Here is a 21,383-nt window from a genome sequence, read left to right as displayed (position 1 = left end):
AAAGGGAAAATTGGGCATTTAAAACCTGGACACTGGAGTGGAATGTTTTCTGTTGATACCAAGGATTTGTATATATATTATGTTAATGCATGTATCTGTTAATGTAATAGTGTAATAAGTATAGGAGGTAATACAAGATGGGTTAAGAAAATGAAACTGCATTTTTAAATTATGACGGTTCATTTTTTAGTAAGGGGGGGTGTCAGGAAAATATAATAATTTTCATAATGTTATTGGAATTTATTGTAAGGTAGGAGTCATGTGTGCCTGTGTGTGGGTGGTGTGTGTGGTGGGGGAGGGTGGGGGGGACTTAATTGAATATAAGACAGCTAGTCTGAAGGCTTTGATGTATCAAGAAGAGAATCTAGGTTTGAAATATTAAATAGGTAAACATGGCTGAAGTCTTAGAATGTGAGGTGTAAAGGGAAAATTTGCATTTTTAGGTAAACCTGAAATTTGAATTTCAAAAGAGGTGATGAAATGTTACACTTAGCCAGAAGAAGCCAAGCAGTGTGTTTATTTTTCTCAAAGTTCACTGATAAAATTGGTACTATGAAAGATTTTTATTATTAGAAAAGTAGAGTTGAAAAGACATACTGGGACATTGGGACTTACATTAAAAAGGGATGAAGCTGTGTAAAGGAGATGAGGGTATGTGTAAGAGGAAGGTATTCTAAGATCTAGCAAGTGTGAAAAGCCTCCAGCTGCTAAGCCTCACCTTGCTGTCTACATGAACTGAAGTGAAGAACACCCACTTTGAATTCAAGTATTCAGGGTATCGTGTTACTTTTCCTGGGCCTTTTAAAATCTGTGTGTTTTACTGTTACCTTAACGGAGGTGTAACTGGGAGTTAGATTAAGTAGGGGAGCTAGGAGTTATTGTAGTAGTAATTTGTAAGTCTATATATGTGCTTAAAATCATTTTTTTAATTAATAAAGGTTTAATTTAGTTTTGTAAGAAACCTATAAGACTCAATGGTCTTATTACTACCTAATTCAAGGCACGCATCTCAAAATAAATACAAATTGTAACCTTGTTGTGGCAGTCGTTTCAAGGTTCCCTCTGGGTTTTGAACAACTCAGTATTTACCATCTGCTGTGGCATAACAAAAGCATCTGGATGATGAGCCCTCCCACTAAAATTCTCTCTCCCACCCTGTGAGAAAGTACCCGGCTTTCACTTCACACCTACCCAGGCTGCTGAGGCTGAGAGTCTGTAATGTTAGTGCACTGTTCCCCTGTTTCCATTACTGTTGCAATGTGCTATATCACCAGTCTAGCCTTGTCTGATTATATACAAACATATGAATTAGTAGCAGGTGTAGGCCATTATGGCGAGGTGGTGGCATAGTGGTATTGTCACTGGACTAGTAATCTAGAGGGATTACTGGGTCTGGGGACCTGGGTTCGAACCCCACCACAGCAGATGGTTTGGCCTACATGTGACTCCAGACCTACAGCAATGTGGTTGACTCTTAAATGCCCTCAGAAATGGCCTAGCAAACCACTCTGTTGTATCAAAACCACTAGAAAGTCAATAAGGGTACCTAGGCCACATGGACTGCAGTGGTTCAAGAAGGCAGCTCACCACCACCTCAAGGGCAATTAGGGATGGGCAACAAATGCTGGCCTAGTCAGTGACACCCACATTCCATAAATGAATAAAAAGATTTTGGCCCTTTGAGCCTGCTCCACCATTCAATAAGATCATGGCTGATTTGATTGTGGCCTCAGCTCCACATTCTGCCTACCCCTGATAACCACTGACTTGTTCATCAAGAATTTACCTACCTCTGCCTTAAAATTATTCAATGACACTGCCTCCACTGCTGTATGGGGAAGAGAGTTCCAAAGATTTACAATCATCTGAATACTTCTCATATGTCTGAGTCCCCTTATTTTTAAACTGCTTTTTAACTGTGTACTCTTCAACTTGTTCATAAAATGTATATATTTTAGGGTGAAAAAGAGGTTTGGTTCTGCTTAAAATAATGCAGAATTTAAAAAGATATTCCTCTGCAATTTTGCTCCTAATTTTACATAATGTTAATGTTGTAATTTTCGTTGATGAGGTGCTGTGTACTTTCAGAAGTGTTCGGAATTGCGTTGACGATGTAAGCATGATATTTATCAAATGATTTGATTAATGACCATAGATCAAACTCTGGATTCTAGTTCCACTTGAAGGTCTTTCTCACAAAGAATTGATGTACATCTCCTTTAGTACTTGATTGTTTTCAAATGGGTTTTATCCCCTTCACTCTGTGTTTGACATGGAGACAAATGAGCAAAGTTGTACAATGAAGGAACACAGCAACATTGTTATTGGCTGCATGCTTGTCTACTATGTTCAAGATTTAACCTTTAGACTGATGACAGTAAAATTAATTGGCATAGTACCTTCTCGTTTGTGCAGGAAGAGCTTTACTTTGTGGGCTGGGAGATATTGTGTGGCGCTAATCTGATGTCCAACATTGTGACACAACATGAATTTGTGTCCGTAATTCCCCACTCAGTTCACATGGAAGCACTTGAAACAATTGATGCATTGAGAACTTGAAGGGCTGATCAATGTACTGGCACACATTTTATCCATCAGTTACAGATCAGCACTGCCAAAGGCCTAACATGGGTTGCTTGCTCTGTGTTTTATGAAATGGTGCAGTGCATGATGCCTGACAGGATTTTTTTTAGTGAATTATTTCTGTGACACTGCTAATGACTATATTTGCCTTATCATTAACTAGTATTTTTACTTCAATTAAAATAATAGAATTTAAAATATTATAAACCAGATTTCACTGTCTTTCTTTCCTATTACAAGAAAACTATTGCTTTGCCCTTTCTTCTATCGCAAATTTGCTGATCTCACACGTGTCAACCAGGAGCCTTCCCAGTAAATGACAACATTATGCCCACTGGCAGCATGGCTGGCTCCCTCTGCAGGAATCATTTGCAACTGCCCCAATTTTCCTCAAACTGAATGCAGTACTCCAGATTCTATCTACAGGGGAGTCAAGAGTTATGGGGAACAGGTAGGTAGGTGAATTTGAGGCTAAGATCAGATTTTATTGAATTGAGGAGAAAGCTTGAGGGACCATATGAGTATCTCCTGTTCCTATTTTTACGTTAGGTTCTTATAGGGTCTGACCAAGATTTTGTACAACTGAAGGATCACTCCCGTATTCTAATCCCCTTGAGAGGCCAACTTTCCATTAGCCATTTTGATTATTTTTTGTATCTGTGCCCTGCCTTGTAGTGATTTTTCTACGCAGATACCTAAAATCCTTTGCACTTCCACAGTTCCTAGTCTTTTTCTGTTGTATTCAAATTTATATTTATTGGATTAAAAGTGGATGATCTCACACTTCCCACACTGAACATCATCTGCTACCGTCTTACCCATTCACTTAATCTGCCCATCTCTCTCTCTTACTGAAACATATAAAATTCTTAGATGGCTTGACAATTTAGATATTGAGAGGCTGTTTCCCGGTAGACGTTTAGATCTAGGGGTCATAGTCTTAGGAAAAGAGGTCAACCATTTAGCACTGAGATGAGGATGGTGAATCTTTGGAATTCTCTACTCCAGGAGGATTGTGAATGCTCAGTTGTTGAGTATATTCAAGACTGAGATCAATACATTTCAATACATTTTTGGGCATTAAAGGAATCAAGGAATAAGGTGATAGGGCGAAAAAGTGGAGTTGTTGTAGAAGTTGAACTGCGATCTTATTGAATGGTGGAGCAGGCTTGAGGGGACGTATGGCCTACACCTGCTAATTCTTATGTTCTTGTAACTTTTGCTCCCATCAACACAACTTGCTGTCCTCCCCAGCTTAGGCCTGAATCTCCATCGTGGCGAAAATTGCAGAAGTGGCCGGAAATCCTAAGTCCCAGCCCTGGACATGGCACTTCCTGGGGAGAATTTTTGGCTCGGTGAGTGGGGGCAGGGCCCACTCGCTGAGGCGTTTAATGATGTGGGGTGACGCCGGGCGTGCGTCCCAACGCCACCACATGTCACTTAGATTTTCTGTTCGGCGGGCACACAACCGAGTTGACTGTGCGGCCACCGAACTGTCAAAGGCCTGTTAAGCCCATTAATTAACTAATTAAGGCTATTGAGAAAGCTGCCCATCCAACCTTAAGGTTGGCAGGCAGGCGAAGAGCCCAGGTGGCCTTCGCATTTTTCATGGAACCTCATGCACGGGCGGGATGAAGTTTCACGAAGGGTTTATAAATTAAATAAACTTTTTAATTAAAGTTCATTGACATGTCTCAACTCATGTGGTACTGTTACATGAGGGGACATGTCTTAAAAATTTTTTTTCTTTACTAAAATTTTTAAAACTTAAAACTGAGGTGCCTCAGGGAGACTTCCACACTCTTTTGCGCGCATGTGCGAAAGAGCACACTCCCGACTCAGGGAACCCCCACCCGCACAGGGAGCGCACAGCGCTTCCAGACGCACGTTACGCTGAGTGGGCCTTAATTGCCCCCCCCCCCCCCCATGTAAAATGGTAGCGCAGACCCAATCGGGGGCACCGATCGGGTCCGCATCCGCCCACATCCACCCCCCAGCACAACCCCCCACCAATGGGGGGAAATTTCTCCCCCCTGTTTTCAAGGGGGTGGGAATTGGGGCGGGCCATTTAAATCATTAGCTTCCTTCACGCAATTGTGAGCTTTGTGTCCCTGTAGTGTGAAACTCTGAGTGTGCAGATTGGACCAGGTCATAGAAGGTCTAAATTTTGTGGATTTGTTTGGATAGCCAAATCTTTGAAGAGGTAAGGTACTCCTTTGGATCTGGTCCTGGGACACCTCTGGGGGAGGTCAGGTGCCTTTCTGGGGTAGGCCTGGTGCCCTTTGGTTTTGTCAATGGTGAGTATAAATATGCATAAAAAGTGCATAAACTCATTACTGTTAAGCTTATTGGAATTGTCAACAAGCCTGTCAAAATCAACTATCAAAACTGCCAGACACACCTGTCAAAGGGAGCAGTCAGAATTATCAAGAGGACCTTTCAAGACTGTCAAGAAGCCTTGTCAGAACTGTCAAAGGGAGCTGTCAAGCTCTCAAGGCATTTAAAAGTCCTGTCCTTTAACTTTTTGGAAAAAAAAATGTCTGGAGTATTAAAAAAAAATTTCTTGCTATGGATAGGGAATAGGGAGTGTGCGGAGGGGGTGAGGGTTGGAGGGATGTTTTTTGTTTTATTGTTTTTTTTCAAATTTTGACAAAGTGCTGGAGCATGGAGGCAGGTCTTCTGGCCAGCCTGCTTCCGCACCCAGCCGCCTCCGCACTCGAAAAGGGGATAGTGGGCCCAACTCCCATATCACTCCACCACCCTGCCCAGAATGAAAATTCCAACTTCTGGGCCACATTTTCCCAGTTGGGTTTGCTGAGCTGGGAGATGTCCCGACTCTGCGTTCCCAACCCGGGAGCAAAAATCCAGGACTTCGGGTCATCTGCAAATTTGAATATACAACTCGGTTCTTTCATCCAAGTCATTAGTGGAGTACAGAAAGTGCAGGGTGGAACTTAAGAAAGCAATTAGGAGAGCAAAGAGGGGATATGAGAGAATATGGCTGGTAAAAGTAGGGAAAATTGCAAGATATTCTATAAATATATCAATGGGAAGAGGATAACCAGGGAAGGAGTAGGGCCCATAAGGGACTAAGAGGGCAATCTATGGCTGGAGCCAGAGGACATCGCTAGAGTGTTGAATGAATGCTTCACATCTAACTTCACTCAAGAAAATGAGGATGAAGGTATCGAATTCGGGGAGAGAGACTGCGAGGTTCTTGAGCAAATTGATATAGGGAGTGACAAGGTATTGGAGGTGTTGGCAGGCTTAAAAGTGGACAAATCTCCAGGTCCAGATGATTTGCGTCCCAGACTGCTGAGGGAGGCAAGGGAGGAGATCGCAGGGGCTCTGACCCAAATTTTTAATTCCTCTCTGGCCACGGGGGAGGTGCCAGAGGACTAGAGAACAGCTAATGTGGTTCTGCTATTTAAGAAGGGTTGTAGAGATAAGCCAGGGAACTACAGGCCAGTGAGTCTCACGTCAGTGGTAGGGAAACTATTGGAGAAAATTCTGAAGGAGAGTACCTATCTCCACTTGGAGAGGCAAGGTTTGATCAGGGATAGTCAGCATGGCTTTGTCAGAGGGAGGCTAGCCTAACAAATTTGATTGAATTTTCTGAGGAGGTGACTAGGTGTGTAGATGAGGGTGGTGCAGTTGATGTGGTTTATATGGATTTCAGCAAAGCCTTTGACAAGGTCCCACATGGGAGACTTATAAAGAAGGCAAATGTACATGGGATACAGGGTAATTTGATAAGGTGGATTCAAAATTGGCTTAGTTGTAGGAGGCAGAGGGTGATGACAGAAGGATGCTTTAGTGACTGGAAGCCAGTGGCATACCACAGGGATCTGTGCTCAGTTCCCTATTATTTATCATTTATATAAACGACATCAATGACTATGTGGGGGGTAGGATTAGTAAGTTTGCAGATGACACGAAGATTGGCCGGGTGGCTAACAGTGAAGTTGAGTGTCTTGGCTACAGGAAGATATGGACGGGATGGTCAAATGGGCAGATAAGTGGCAGATGGAATTTACTCCTGAAAAGTGTGAGGTGATACACTTTTGAAGGAGTACTTTGACAACGGCATGACACTAGGAAGTTCTGAGGAACAAAGGGACCTTGGCGTGTGTGTCCATAGATCTCTGAAGGCAGAGAGGCATGTTAGTGGGGTGGTGAAAAAGACATATGGGGTACTTGCCTTTATCAATCGAGGCATAGATTACAAAAGTAGGGAGGTGATGTTGGAGTTGTATAGAACCTTAGTGAAGCCACAGCTTGAGTACTGTGTGCAGTTCTGGTTGCCACATTATAGGAAGGATGTGATTGCACTGGAGGAGGTGCAGAGGAGATTCACCAGGGTGTTACCTGTGATGAAACATTTAAGTTATGAAGAGAAGTTGGATAGACTTGGGTTGTTTTCGTTGGAGCAGAGAAGACTGAGGGGCGACTTGATCGAGGTGTACAAGATTATGAGGGGCATGGATGGGGTGGATAGGGAGCAGCTGTTCCCCTTAGTTGAAGGGTCAGTCACAAGGGGGCATAAGTTCAAGGTGAGGGGCAGGAGGTTTAGGGGGGATGTGAGGAAAACCTTTTTATCCAGAGGGTGGTGACGGCCTGGAATGCACTGCCTGGGATGGTGGTGGAGGCGGGTTGCCTCACATCCTTTAAAAAGTACCTGGATGAGCACTTGGCACGTCATAACATTCAAGGCTATGGGCCAAGTGCTGGTAAATGGGATTAGGTAGGTAGGTCAGGTGTTTCTTACGTGTCGGTGCAGACTCAATGGGCCAAAGGGCCTCTCTGCACTGTGATTCTGTGATTCATTAATATATATGGTGAAAAGCCGAGGCCCAGCATGGAACACCAAGGAGCACCACTTGTCACATCCCAGCAATCAGAGAACTTTCTCTTTATCCCTAATCCCCTTTGCCTACCTTCCAACCAATTCTAACCCAAGTCACAAATTTACCTCCAGTTCCACACACTGTAATTTTTGTGAATAATCATGTGCGTGGAACCTTACCAAATGTCTTCCGGAAGTGTGGTAGACAACATGCATAGAAACTCCCCTTTCCCAGGGACATCCTCAAAAACTTCAACCAGATTATTCTGATATGATCTACCCTTGACAAATCTATGCTGACTCTCTTTGATCATGCTCATGCTTATCCAAGTGTCCAATCATACAGCCTCTGATAGATTCCAGTAACTTCCCTGCAACTGGCAGATCTGTAAGCACTTCATCAATAGCCCAGCTTTGCTTAAGGGCTAGTTTACAGTGTGCCTTCAGCTTTGGCCCAAATGTGACCACCAAAATTGGATTCTCAAAGGCAGAGCAATAAAATGGAAAGCAAAAGTGTTCGGGTGCACCGAAATTCACGATTGTCTCTTGTTGCAAGTTTTATTGATCTTTGAATATCTGTTTTTCTGAAGCTTTCCCTGCCAAACTTTTAAAGGGAAAAAACAAAAAAAACCTTCAGTTCAGTGAAACTTTTATGAATAGAGCCCATTGCCTTTAATTTAACCGATGAAATGGTTCTATCAGTTCCTGGAAGACTAAGGAGTAGCCTGCCATAAAAATCCCACTGAAAGTACATCATGTTATGACTACACAATTGCAGTTGCTGAACGTTAGCAATTTGTTTTGCTGGGTAGGGCAGGGATTAACCACGTTTGCTTTTAATTAAATTAGAATTTGTTGAATCAGCCTTGATTGATGTGTGAGTAAAATCATCATCATTGTGCAGTGCTGCGTTTACAAGTATGTCACTGGCTATCCATGACCCTTGAAAAGAACTGTATTACTCTCTGCTGATAAGGTATTTCAGGTGAACACACACAAGACCAATTAATTGTATTTGGAACATATATGGAATTCACGACCTGAAAGAATGGTGGAAGCTGATTGAATAGTAACTCTTGAAAGGAATGTGATCTATACTTGAAGGGGAAAGATATTGAAGGGCTGTAGGGAAAGGAGTGGGACTAATTGGATAACTCTACTAAAAAGCCAGCACAGGCATGATGGACTGAATGGTCTTATGTGCTGTATGATTGTATGAATTTTGTTAGTAAACTTCAATGATGGTCATTAAACTGGAATATTGTCTGTAAACCCAACATTTGGTTCTATCTACAACAGCAGAAAATGCTGGAAAAACTCAGTAGATCTAGCAGCTTCTGTGGAGCGAGAAACAGAGTTAACGTTTTGAGTCCGTATGACTCTTCTTCAAAGCTCTGAAGAAGGGTCATACGGACTTGAAACATTAACTATGTTTCTCTCTTCACAGATGCTGCTAGACCCGCTGAGTTTTTTTCCAGCATTTTCTGTCGTTGTTTCAGATTTCCAGCATCCGCAGTATTTTGCTTTTATCTTTGGTTCTACCTACCTTTGTGAACATTTGGCAACAGGACATTTTAGTTGCTGGTTTCCAATTATTGCATAATTATGCAGCAATGAGGGCTGTGATGTTGCAATGGATTAGGATGCATTTAGATGCAGCCTAGGCCGGTGGGAGGACAAGCTCCTGTCTCTGACAGCTGTTGGGGCCTGGCTTTAAATGATAGTCACATTTCCTAGCAGGCAGAAATCCACAACTTAAACACCCACTATCACTAAATTGGCAGTCTTATTGTGAAAAGCTGTAGAGTGGCAGGTGTGTGAACTGGAACAATGAACTGGTGCAGTAAGAAGTACTATGAGGAGATTGGAATTAAGGCACGATGATGGGCTAATAAGGAGCTTTGTGTGTCTGAGCTATGTCTAGTATAATATTTGATATCAACAGGATGAGTGTGTGAAAAGAAAGATGTGTGTTCTTAGTTTTTTTTGCCTTATCAATAAAATGGTAATATGAAAGCCTTTTTTTTAGTTTTGTCGAGGGGCTAGTGACAGACAGTTTCCATCATTCTGCTAACAGCTCATCCTCCTCTGCACATTAAAATTATGATCTAAGTCATGCCCAGAAATCTGTAATTTCCTACACATACTTATACTGTGTTTTCCAGCTCTGTTTTGTGAAACTGAGGACATGTTTTCGAAAAGCTGACAATGCCTCCCCCCAGCCTTTTACTTTACAAGTCTGTGGAACTGAGAAAGGCAGTAAGATCCATCGCCATGTTATCTGTAGTTTGCAAAAGTGCAGACATAACATTTCAAGTACTAGATCTTTATGATGTTTAATGGTTTGTTTTAGCCCCAAACTGTTTTATTTCATAGCGTGGTGTGCCCTTTGACTTTGAGCTGTTCAGCACACGTGCATACAGTAAGTGCTGTGGGCTTGACTGATTGGTGGTGTTTTTAGAAGAGACATGATTTCAAATTTGTTCCTCTGGTGGTTAAAAATAACACCCCCACCATCCACCGTGCCCCCACCCACCCCTGTGTCCCAAAGTGAGCATTTTGCTGCTCATCAGTTTGGTGACGATTTCCAACCACAGCAGAAATTACTGTTGAATTTGCAAATGCATTTAGAGCTCTGGTCACAACTTGTCAATACAGTAATACTTATGGCAATCTTTATTTTATAGCCAGGCTTTCACACTGTCAGCTTCTGAATTTTGAAGGAAGCATTTTTATCCCTTGTGCACCACTGTGTTAACTAATGCATATGAACAAAAACATTTTAACAATTAATAGGTTTCAAATACCCCAGAGTCTTTATTTTTGTTAAATCTTGATTTTATTTTAATTATGACTGAGTATTTATTCAAGAAGCCTTAAGTTGATACATTCTAAATAATGTCCAGAAGCCCTGTTAGTGTTCAAGCCCGTTGCTCAGCCAATTTAATGGAACCTTTTTAACAACCAGCATTTTTCATCATCGGAATTGAGCTTTTTCATAGCCTTTTGCCTTTCATCCTTTAGCACAGGCTGTAAAAGAGATCTCATAATCGTTGCCAAACGAGCAAAGCCACAGCATATCATTAAACTATATCATTTGCTGAAGTATATAGATTAATAGGAATTAGTCTATTGACATTCAATGCTGATAAGATTCATTATTTCTGTGTTGTCTAAGGGGAATACATTTTCAGATGACTCATAGCATAAATTTTTAATTAGCTGGAAACTACAACCATGCTAAATTAATTTTATATTTGCAATAATTTAACATTCCATGAGCACAGTTTTCTTTGCAGCATGAATCTTAACTGTATTTTCAAATCATTTTAAAAATGGGTGCCTTTTCCTACACTTTGTTATTACTGTAGCTGCTTAGTGTTTAAAATGATAACAATTTGCATTCAGTAAACTTAATTTCAGTCTATTGCTCAATGTTGGGTGCCTATCATTTAGTGCATTTTTGAACTTGTTTATGTCACTTCATTATCTACTGGCACATGTAATGAGGTATGCAATATGTAACATGGGAAGTTGCAACTAGTTGGGTATGACATGTTTTGCATAATTTGGACAAATAGTGGGTGAATATGGGTGACAAGTTTTATTGGGGCACTCATTCTGATAGTGCAATGCCTCTTTGTTTATTTGACACAGTTTAATGAAGCTGCAAAAATACATTTGGATTTTATTTTAGACAATCTGGTTTAACTTGCATCGTTCATGCATGAAATGGATTTATTTTAGGCTTTTAGTTCTCTCTTTAGCACCCTATACAGCCGTATTATTAACTGTTTGTGAATTGAATTTTTTAGGAACTGAGATATAACATTGGGATTTGTCCCACATGATCATGTTAGAAGGAATCAGACAGGTTTCTGTTGAATACAAGGAACCCTATTGGGTAGATTTTAACTTGATGAGCTTTCAGAGAGAATGGTGATAAGGGCTGGGAGAGAAGCATCTCACAAAGAGGCTTAGACCTTTTTAACTCCTGTACTTTATTTTTATATAATTCATCATGGTCTCCCACCCAAAATCTGGTGGGAGTGACATTAGGAATTGTGGGCAGAAGCCCTAGGATGCTCCTGGGCATGAAATTAGTGCTGAGATCCAAGGTTCCCCAGAGTCTGCTGTTGCTGGGAGGTTTATTTTTTTGATGAAATTTTTGCTCTCTTTAGGATTGGAGTTTTAATTTCTGTTCTGCTTCCTCTATTCTTTGTAAATTTAAATTAATTTTGAAAGTTAATAATTAATTTGTTACTTGTTCAGAGTCTTAAATTTGGGTTGGTTAAGACTGCAAAGCCCAAGGACTCCCTGTAGAGCCTTTGGGAGCACTCTTCTGTTCCTCCATACTCTCAATGAACCCTTAGAAAGCGCATTTTAAGTACTTAGCTTGGAGACTTTGACATCCCCTTCCATGATGTGGCTGTTGGAGTTGGCCCGTGCAAGCCTCCCAATTTTGAGGGTTAATATTGCATTAAAATGCCAATGACATCATCAGGCTGCAATTTTTCAATGTATCGTAGACCCCTTGCCTGCCTGAGGCAAGTTGCTCTCCCATGCCTGTTTCGAAGAAAGTTATAAAGGTTGGAATATGACGTGACTTTTGTGAATTTTTTCTAGAATTTGTTGGAGTTTGGATATCCCAGACTAAAATATATAAAATAATTTATTAGCAATTTGTTTGTTATAATTTGGATAATACGTAGTAATGATAAGGTAAACATATGAGCAGTGAAATATTCTGCCATTCTATATTGGTGTTGCCTTCATCCTTTATTGAAATCTGTACAAAACAACCAATCTGAGTTGATGAAATTTTTGCTCACTTTAGGATTGGAGTTTGAATTTCTGTTCTACTTCCTCTATTCTTTGTAAATTTAAATTAATTTTGAAAATTTATAATTAATTTGTTACTTGTTCAGCAAATGAAACTTAAATTTGGTTTACAGCTTCCATGTGAGCAGTTTGCTACAATTTTAATTATTATTGACAACTGACATTAGCTTTATTGATACAAAAGTTATGAGAACTGGAAAATGCTCCCACAGATTTCATGCTAAAACCTGTAAGGAATTTAAATTATATCCAGGTTTTCGGGGACTCTGGGCTGGGTTGCTCACTTTGACCTTTAGCTAGTAGTGCTCTTTCTACTCTTTGTTATCATGTATCCTACATATACTGCATCACCTGTCATGTGATGATTAATGTTCCTCAATCTATAGTGACTGATGATGCCCCTTTTCCTTTGAGATTTCACCACGCGTTCTCTGTTCAAATGAACACTGTGTTGACAACGTAGCCAGTGTTTATCACTTTGAGTGACTAATTGTCAAAGCAAAGGTTCCATTTTTGGATTAAAAATTATATGTTGCAACTAACGAGTACCTGGTGAGAAGATGAGACTCGCTTTCAATTTCAGCACTTCAAGCTATTTATAAACTCTTTTGTGTTTTGCCTGTGCAATTGGTGACATCATTCCCATCTACCACAAAACATGGAGCCTTCCAGTCGATTTTAAATGAAGGCTTCTAAAACTAATATCCAGTATAATGGAGAAGCTCTTTTTCTCACCTGACAGATAACATCTTATTTTCAAGTTTGTGATTAGCGTCTCACTAGTGTTCAGAAGTACCAGTCTTGTGACACAATCATGGGATTGCATAACTATAAAATACGATGGTTATCCCATTTGTTACTTCACTTGTGATAAAATGGTACAGCAGTTTCAACCTTTGGGGGCATATTTTTTAATATATTTTTCGTAATTGAGATTAAGCCTGGTCAGGCAAGTGAGCACTAAGTTCTAGTGTTTAACTCTTAGCCCTTAACTCCCCAGTTATAATACAGTTATATTAACAAGTTTAGTCTCTATACATTCCACCAACTGCAAAGCTTTTATTAATGTGAAGCCAGGAAGGAATAGAAACCTAAGTCTCTATTGAATTTATGCAGCCTAGAAATGAACTTTTGCTACATAAAAATATAAAAGTTGTGTTTTAACTTTTTGCAGTTTACCATTGAAAAGTGCCAGGTACACATGAATGGAATATGAATAGCTCCATCTGTTAAGTATCAATAGACACAGGAAAACAGGAGCCCTCATTATTTTTGGATGTTATGTTATAAGAGTTACCCTGCCCGGCCCCTCTATAAGTCAGTTTTTGTGCTGTTGCAAAGCAAGAAATATCCCATCAACTTTTAAGTGTTGCATTCAAGTGCTGATTTTGTCCATCGTGGGCATTCCAGCAATCATCAGAAACCTTTGGGTCAAAGAATTAGCTGGAATTTGAGAATAGTACTGATACTATTGGGCGAGGTGTGCCAGCAGATTTCAATATTCTGCTCTTGTTTGATAAATACAGCATAACATTTAACACAGACTGAAATATGTTAGAAAACAACGACATATTGAAAGGTTCATATGAGAGCCTAAGAAATTTATCAGCGTCATCTAAATGTTTAAATTTGTCAAGCACACCGATATCTGTTTTCTTATATATGTGTATATGTTGACATAAAAGGCATTATTCATGTCATAGAACAAATGTGATGCCTGACAAATGTATCAAGAAGCACTGGTAATGCTTACCAGAATCACACACACTAATTTTAAAATGTAATGCCTCTGAGTCATGTTTAATCATAGTCAACTTTGTTCTTCTGCTTTGTGCTGATGTGAAAAGGCTGCTTGTAAAATAATCTGATGAGCTATATAGATTTTTGATTCAGGAGGTTGCGCTTAAATTATTACTCTACCAGTCATCACAGTAATTCCCTTAAGATGATTAAAAGTTTTATTCTTTGTTTATTTTCTTATGGTAGTGCACTTTGTGTCGGTTTATGAGCAGGTGCATCATTGGACCATTTTAAAATTTTGTTGATACTCATGGTTCCTCAGTGAATCTTTCAAATCTCCACATTGTCAGGAAACTATAATAATTTTCATAATGTTATTTAGAATTTATTGTAGAGTAATAGTGGGGTCTGTGTCTATGTGTGTGTGTGTCTGTGTGTGGGGGACCTAATTGAATTAGAGACAGCTGGTCTGAAGGCTTTGATGTAAGAAGAGAAGCTAGGTTTGGAATGCTAAATAGGTAAACATAGGTGAAGTTTTAGAATGTGAGGTTTAAAGGGAACTTTTGCATTTTTAAATAAACCAGGGTAGCTTGAATTCAAAATGGGAGGTGAAATGTTTCACCTAGCCAGAAGAAGTAGAGAAACAGTGTGCTTATTTTTCCCAAAGATTACTGGCAAAATTAGTACTATGATAGATTCTTATTATTAGAAGTAAAGTCCAAAGACAGAGTGAAACAATGGGAATTTGCATTCAAAGGGGAAAATATGTATAAAGGAGAGAAGGCTGTGTGTAAGGGCAGGCATTTTAAGATTTAACAAATGTGAAAAGCCTCCAGCATCTAAGCCTCAAGCGGCTGTCTACAATAAACCGAAGCTGAGAAAAACTCACTTTGAATTTGATTGTCTAGAGTGTGTGCTTTGCCTGGATCTGTTTAAATCTATGTGTTTTACTGTTGCCTTAACGGAAGTGTAACTGGGAGCTAGATTAATTAGAGGATTTAGAAGTTATTATAGCAATAAGTTGTAGACATATGTATGGGCTTACAATCTTTTCTTTTATTAATAAAGGTTTAATTTAGTTTTGAAAAAACCTCTAAGCCTTGGCGGCTTTCATTTTAATGAATTCAAAGCCCGTATCTTGAAGTACATACAAATTGCAAATAGTTGTGGCAGCTGCTTCAAGATTCCCTCTGGGATTTTAGCAGCTTGGCATTTACCATCATTTAACATGCCTGCCATAACAACATCGTCATATGAACTTGGCTGGTGTCATTTCATAATGATGCTTGCTTAACCCAACTATAGTGTTGACATGAAGAGTGTGTTCATTGCTTAAGGACAAGGTCCTGTGTGAACGCTCGTGCTGATTATAGTTTCCCCTTCCCATCCCAAAAGTAAGAATAGCAACAGGAAAATAGTTGAAGTAAGGAGAGTCTATTAAAGTTTGGCATCTAATGCATATTGATTGTTCAATTATTCTTTATGTTTAATCTGTCTTTGCATGTGGTGTGGAGCTCCTAAGCTCTTTGAAGCCCAGACTTCTGTTTCAAGCAGATGTTTCATAAACAACCCAGCTATAGGAGGAAGGGAATCTATCCATTTGTTGAGGTGAATCTCCCAGTTATTGGGGTGAATCCCCAACCTAGCTGGTTATCAAAGGAAGAGGGAGGAAATTGGAGGGACAGTCATCCCACCCAGCCTTTCTACGCACTCCAGTAACAACTTGAGTGGCATTCTGAGAGCAGGTCATCTCAACATCTTCATGATCAAAAATCATGTTATGTGAGAAGGGGAAGAGTGTAAAGTTTTATACAGCTTTACAATGAATTCTTATCCAGCAATGGACAGGAGCCCTTAAGGTATTAATTGCATCCTTCACACTCATGTTGTCCAACAGGTTTCCAAGCTAAAGGCTGAATTTATTCTTGTGAAATTTGAAATTGTCAAAATTTTATCTGTTGAAATGGCATTTGCTTGTGTCAATTTTATAGGCAGTCACATTATTGTAGATGTCATTAAGTGGTACACTCTTAAATAACTCCTGAAAATGTTTCATTTTGAAAAATACATATTTTTCAGTGTTAATAACTTCAGGTACTGGAATAATGCTGATTGCTTTAGGAACATAGGAACAGGAGTAGGCCATTCTGCCCCTTGACCCTGTTAGATCATGGCTGAACTGCATTACAATGCCATTTACCCATTTTGTTTCCATAACACTTAATACCCTTGCCTAATAAAAAATTATCTTTCTCAGTTTTGAAATTTTAAATTGACCCAGTCTCAACAGCTTTTTGGGGGGAGAGTTCCAAATCTTCACTACTCTTTGTGTGAAGAGGTGCTTCCTGAATTCACCCCTGGATTGCCTTATCCTAATTTTAAGATGATGCCACCTTTGTTCTGGGCTCCCTGACCAGAATAAATAGTTTCTCTCTATCTACCCAATCAAATGTGTTAACCATCTTAAGCATTTCAATTCTATCATCCCTTAACCTTCTTTACTCAAAGAAATACAAGGTTAGTTTGTTTTTAAATTAAATTATTACACCATTTATTCATGAATGTGATTTTAGCATTCATCGATGAAAATATGTTATTGATTTGCTCACAGGGAATTTCAAATCTTTTCACAGCCTGAAGAGCTTACCAATGCCCTGGAGATCAGCAACATTGTATTTACCAGCATGTTTGCCCTGGAAATGATTCTTAAACTTCTCGCATTTGGTATTTTTGGTTATATTAAGAATCCATACAACATCTTTGATGGAATTGTTGTCATTATCAGGTAGGCTTACAATACTTGTTTCTTTTTTTTGTGGCATATGTTTGAACTTCTATTTGTTTGATGAAAACACTTTGCTGTAGCTTGAAAATTGGAGTTTGGAGCAACTCATCAGCCATTAAAATTTTTCCAATCTCTGTCCCCATACGGGACTTAGCAGTGTAACCAACTAACTGTGAAAGGCTTAAAAAAAGAAAGAGGGCCAATCTTCAGATGTAATAGTAGATCCTTTCTACTAACATGTGACCAGAACAGAAAACCAAATAAGAAACCTGAGTTACAGCATGGAACTGATCATATGATTCAAGGTACCCTGAGTGCTGCCGCACATGAAATTGAGAAGTAGTTATGCTTGATAGGTGTGCCCACTCACTGTTCCTGGTTGTAGACTTCCTTACTCACTCTGTCTTTGGAGTAAGTTGACAGCTTACGCAACCCCCTAGAAGGAGGAAGCTTAGCTGGTCTAAACACCTGCATCTGGATTTGCTCCCTCTCAGACACTGTTCATCCCTGGACCGACTTTCTCTTTGGTTTCAAGCCTAGTTCTTTGCATTTAGGCTCTCCAGTCTCTCAGCCCAGGACCCTCATCTGACTGCAGCTTCCTGCAGTAGAATGGGAACCAAATGAGACTTGATAGAAAGTTTGAAATCTAAAGATGGGAACGAGGACTAATCACAAGTTGAAAATATTGTCCCGATACATTTTTTCATTAGTCGGCCAAAATCATCCAGTGTGATATGATTACCAAAGGCATTTATATGAGATTCCCTCATCTGCTATTTTAGAGAAAGCGTTGTTGTGTTTATTTTAAACAGATTAATTAATTTGTTCATATTTGAATAGTGCAATTTCAATCCTAAAATATTTAAATTTGATTGTTTGAGGCTATTTTTACTGTTGAGTTGTATTTATTCATTGACAATTTCCTCATGCCTGGATCCACTAGTTTTTCATAAGTTGCTTTTATGCTGTTTCATATGAAGATCAGTCACAGCCATGTGAAGAAATGCAATAATATTATAAATCTCCTGAGCCAGCCCTCTGAGCATGGAGAAGTTAGCAATCAACTTTAAGAATTACTAATCTGAGAGCAAGCTTAAAAAAAAGTCTTTCAGAGAGACTGGTCCTCCTGCACATCCTAAAAATAAGGCGATAAACATAATTTTCTTGTTTATTGTTAGTGTGTGGGAAATTATCGGTCAGTCTGATGGTGGCCTTTCAGTGCTGAGAACATTCCGGCTGCTCCGAGTTTTGAAGCTGGTCCGTTTCCTGCCTGCACTGCGACGCCAGCTGGTGGTTCTGATGAAAACCATGGACAATGTGGCGACATTCTGCATGCTGCTCATGCTCTTCATATTTATCTTCAGGTGATTATGAAAACTCATTTGCATGGTAATTCAGCATAATATGTTTTATTGCAGCGTAGCTAATTTAATTTTACTCACCGTGCAACATATGAAAATGACAGACGGGAGAGGACCAGCTGGTCCATTGCGCCTGACCCACACTCATGATGGCTGGAGCATCATGAGAAGACGCTCCCTTAACTGCCCAACCCTGTCCAACCCCACTCCCGACTGTAGTCATGCAATTTACTGGAAGAGGGAAGAAATCCCAGGGCCAATAAGGAAAAAGTTGTTCAAGGAAAATTCTTCTCCGATGCCCTCAGGAAATCACATAGATCATCAACCCTTTCTGTAAAGATGTGATGTAATCTTTGTCCTGGTCAAGAAAGTCCAGCTCCTTCTTGAATCATTGGCCGGAATCGCCTGGCCCCATTGACGGCAGATGTCATGGAAGGTGGGTGGGGGAGTAACAATATGGTGAGAAGGCCACAAAATCAGTTTCATGCCGTCGTGAAATCGCAGCAAGACCGTCGATGGTGTCCGCCATGGTGGAATGCGAATCCCGTTGGAAGCCGGTGAGAACCCGATTTTCATCCCAGGAATGGGATGCAAAGTAAGGCCCGACCGGAATCGTCCACCCACCCCAGATTTACTGTTATGCTGGTGGGAAAACACGCTGGCCCAGAACAGACCTGGACAAGTGCGACGTGCAGAAGTCGGAGCTTACAGTTAGGGCCTTGCTCAGGTCACAGACACCTGAGTAGAAGAAGAAGATGCAGGAGCCCCACAGCTACCAGACCCTGGGTGGATTCTTATGGACTTGGCTCCACCACGAAGCAGCTCATGGAAGGTGGGAGATCTCCATTGATGATTCGGGTCTGCTTCAGAACATCATGGCCATGGGCTGCTATGGATGGTCGGCGACGGGGGTGGGGGAGAGGAAGGCCTAGGTGTGACTGGGAGAGGAAGGTGTACCAGCGGGGTTGAGGTTGAGAGCGGGGGTATGAAGTTGTCAGGGGTGGGAAGTCGGGGGGAGAGAACAAAGGTGTTGGGAGGAGGTGAGGTTGGGAAGGAGGAGGAGTGGTGGGGAGGCGGGAGTAACAGGGAGAACTGAGCAAGTGAGGAGGTAGGTATGAGGGAGGCAGTTCGAGGGGGGGAAGTTCAGAGGGGGAAGGTATCCGGGCAGAGGAGGAAGTTCAGAGGGGAGAAGGTGTCCAGGTGGCGGAGGGAGTAATGATGGAGGAGGGAGAAAGTGGGGGTATGTCCAGGTGAATATACAAGAGAGGAGTCTGTGGAGTCAATGACTGCTTCCTGAGGAGCGAACTGAGGGTGGGTGTGGTAGGAGGGGATTATTTAAATTTATTATTTAAATGGCGAGAAACTTCAGAATGCTTCAGTGAAGAGGGATCTGGGTGTCCTCATGCATGAATCGCTGAAAGCTAGTATGTAGATACAGCAGGTAATAAGGAAGGCAAATGGAATTTTGGCATTTATTGCTAAAGGAATAGGGTATAAAAATAGGGAAGTGTTGTTGCAACTGTACAGGGCATTGGTGAGACCGCACCTGGAGTACTGTGCACAGTTTTGGTCCCCTTACTTGTGGAAGGATGTAGTTGCATTGGAGGCGGTTCAGAGGAGGTTCACTAGATTGATTCCAGAGATGCAGGGCTTGTCTTATGAGGAGAGTTTGAGCAGTTTAGGCCTATACTCGCTAGAGTTTAGAAGGATGAGAGGAGATAGTAACAGGTTGAAAGGCTATGGGGAGAGGGCGGGAAATTGGAGTTGAGACCGAAATGAGATCAGCCACTGAATGGCGGGGCAGGCTCGAGAGGCTGAGTTGCCTACTCCTGCTCCTAGTTCTTATGTTCTTCTTATGGGGTGAGAATGAGAGGGGGCAGAGGGAACCAGTAGGGTGGGAGGGTGTGGGTGCTTCAGTAGCAGTAGGAGGGATGGCGTGGGTGGTTAGTGGAGACTCAGAGGCAGTCACAGACCCGGGGTGTGGGAAGGAGGAGATCGGGGAGGTCATCGTGGATGGGGGTGGGATTCTCAGGAAGGTAGGGAACATGCACGTTCTGTGCATCCTGGACATCCTGGAAAGAAAAGGGTTCGGGTTGATAGGTGATGGTGGGGAGGTGGAAGATGATGCCGGAGGGTTAACAGTGATGGGTAAAGGACATGGGCGACTGGGGGAAGGGAAAGGATGGGGAGCTAACAGTATACTTCTCTACTACCATGGTTATCAAAATCAAAAGTGAGTGGAGCCTCAGGTTGGACGGGCACAGAGATACAGGTCAGCTCAGATGGACAACTGAAAGAGAAACCCAGCAGGCAGCATTGACAATGCTTAGGACAGTAAGATGAGTGCGATGGATGAAGGCTCTGCATGCGTGGGAGAGTGCTTGCACGAGGCTCTGAAAGGCCCTGCCCCACACACACAGTTTCCATCCAGAATCACTCGTGGTCCAGCTGCATGCAGCTGAACTGCTAGTGGGGGGGCAATGCTGTGGGAGGACTCGCGAAGCCTGTCAATGAAGCTGAAAGACATTGTTACACATTAATCAGTGAAAGTAATATATTTTGAGATTATAAAGTGACAAAATGTGTTCACCCGTGCAACCACGAGTGATCAGAATTTCTTAACTTTTTTAGGCCTGCCACTTCTTCTACACACTGCCCTGATATCCACAGCAGGGGTGGAGACAGCCTGTGTAATGGTCAGCCCTAGCACTTCTGATGGCTTTGGCATGTGTCCTCTGAAGATCCGAGGCCTTGAGAGCCTCAGCTTTCTTTGGCTGCCCTCCTGTGGGCCAGCTGCTCCCTCTGCGGTGACAGTGGACGAGGTTGAGGGGATCACAGGCACAGGGGACTCGGAGGGAGAGGACAGCCTCTAAGGTTACTGAGTGGATGACCCAGGGGTGTCCAGCTGCTGCTCCTCCTACCTTCGGGTGCCCGTGGGCCTTGGCCTGACTCCTTGAGGGGAAGGAGCACCTCAAGGGATGTCTCGAGTTGCCACTGCAGGAACTCACGTGGCTACCGCGATGGAGTGCAGGTCTGCATGCATCTCTGTGTTCTGCTGAACCAGAATCTTCATGGAATCCACCATCCTCCCCATGGAGACCTCCATACACACACATGTGGGCACAGCTGCATTAGAGAGCAGGCGGACGCACTCCTCTGACTTGCATGCCACTCTGCAGATGGCTTGCAATAGCTCTGCGTGATGTTTTCCAGCCTCCTGCTGACT

The 21,383-nt window shown here is 41.6% G+C and overlaps 1 protein-coding gene across 1 annotated transcript in view; it reads left to right on the top strand.

Moving 5' to 3' along the window:
* The window catches only part of cacna1ha (calcium channel, voltage-dependent, T type, alpha 1H subunit a), a 610,320-nt gene that overhangs the window by 457,440 nt on the left and 131,497 nt on the right, over positions 1-21,383 (top strand). Inside the window, exons 12-13 of the mRNA XM_078558934.1 lie at positions 16,645-16,796; positions 17,975-18,160. Of these exons, the coding sequence (XP_078415060.1) occupies positions 16,645-16,796; positions 17,975-18,160 (338 nt within the window). The remainder of the gene's footprint in view (positions 1-16,644; positions 16,797-17,974; positions 18,161-21,383) is intronic.

This window comes from Cetorhinus maximus, chromosome 15 (genome assembly GCF_964194155.1).
Source record: "Cetorhinus maximus chromosome 15, sCetMax3.hap1.1, whole genome shotgun sequence".
Lineage (NCBI taxonomy): Eukaryota > Metazoa > Chordata > Chondrichthyes > Lamniformes > Cetorhinidae > Cetorhinus > Cetorhinus maximus.
The sequence above is the reverse complement of the archived record's forward strand: the minus strand, read 5'-3'. Positions and strand labels throughout refer to the sequence as shown.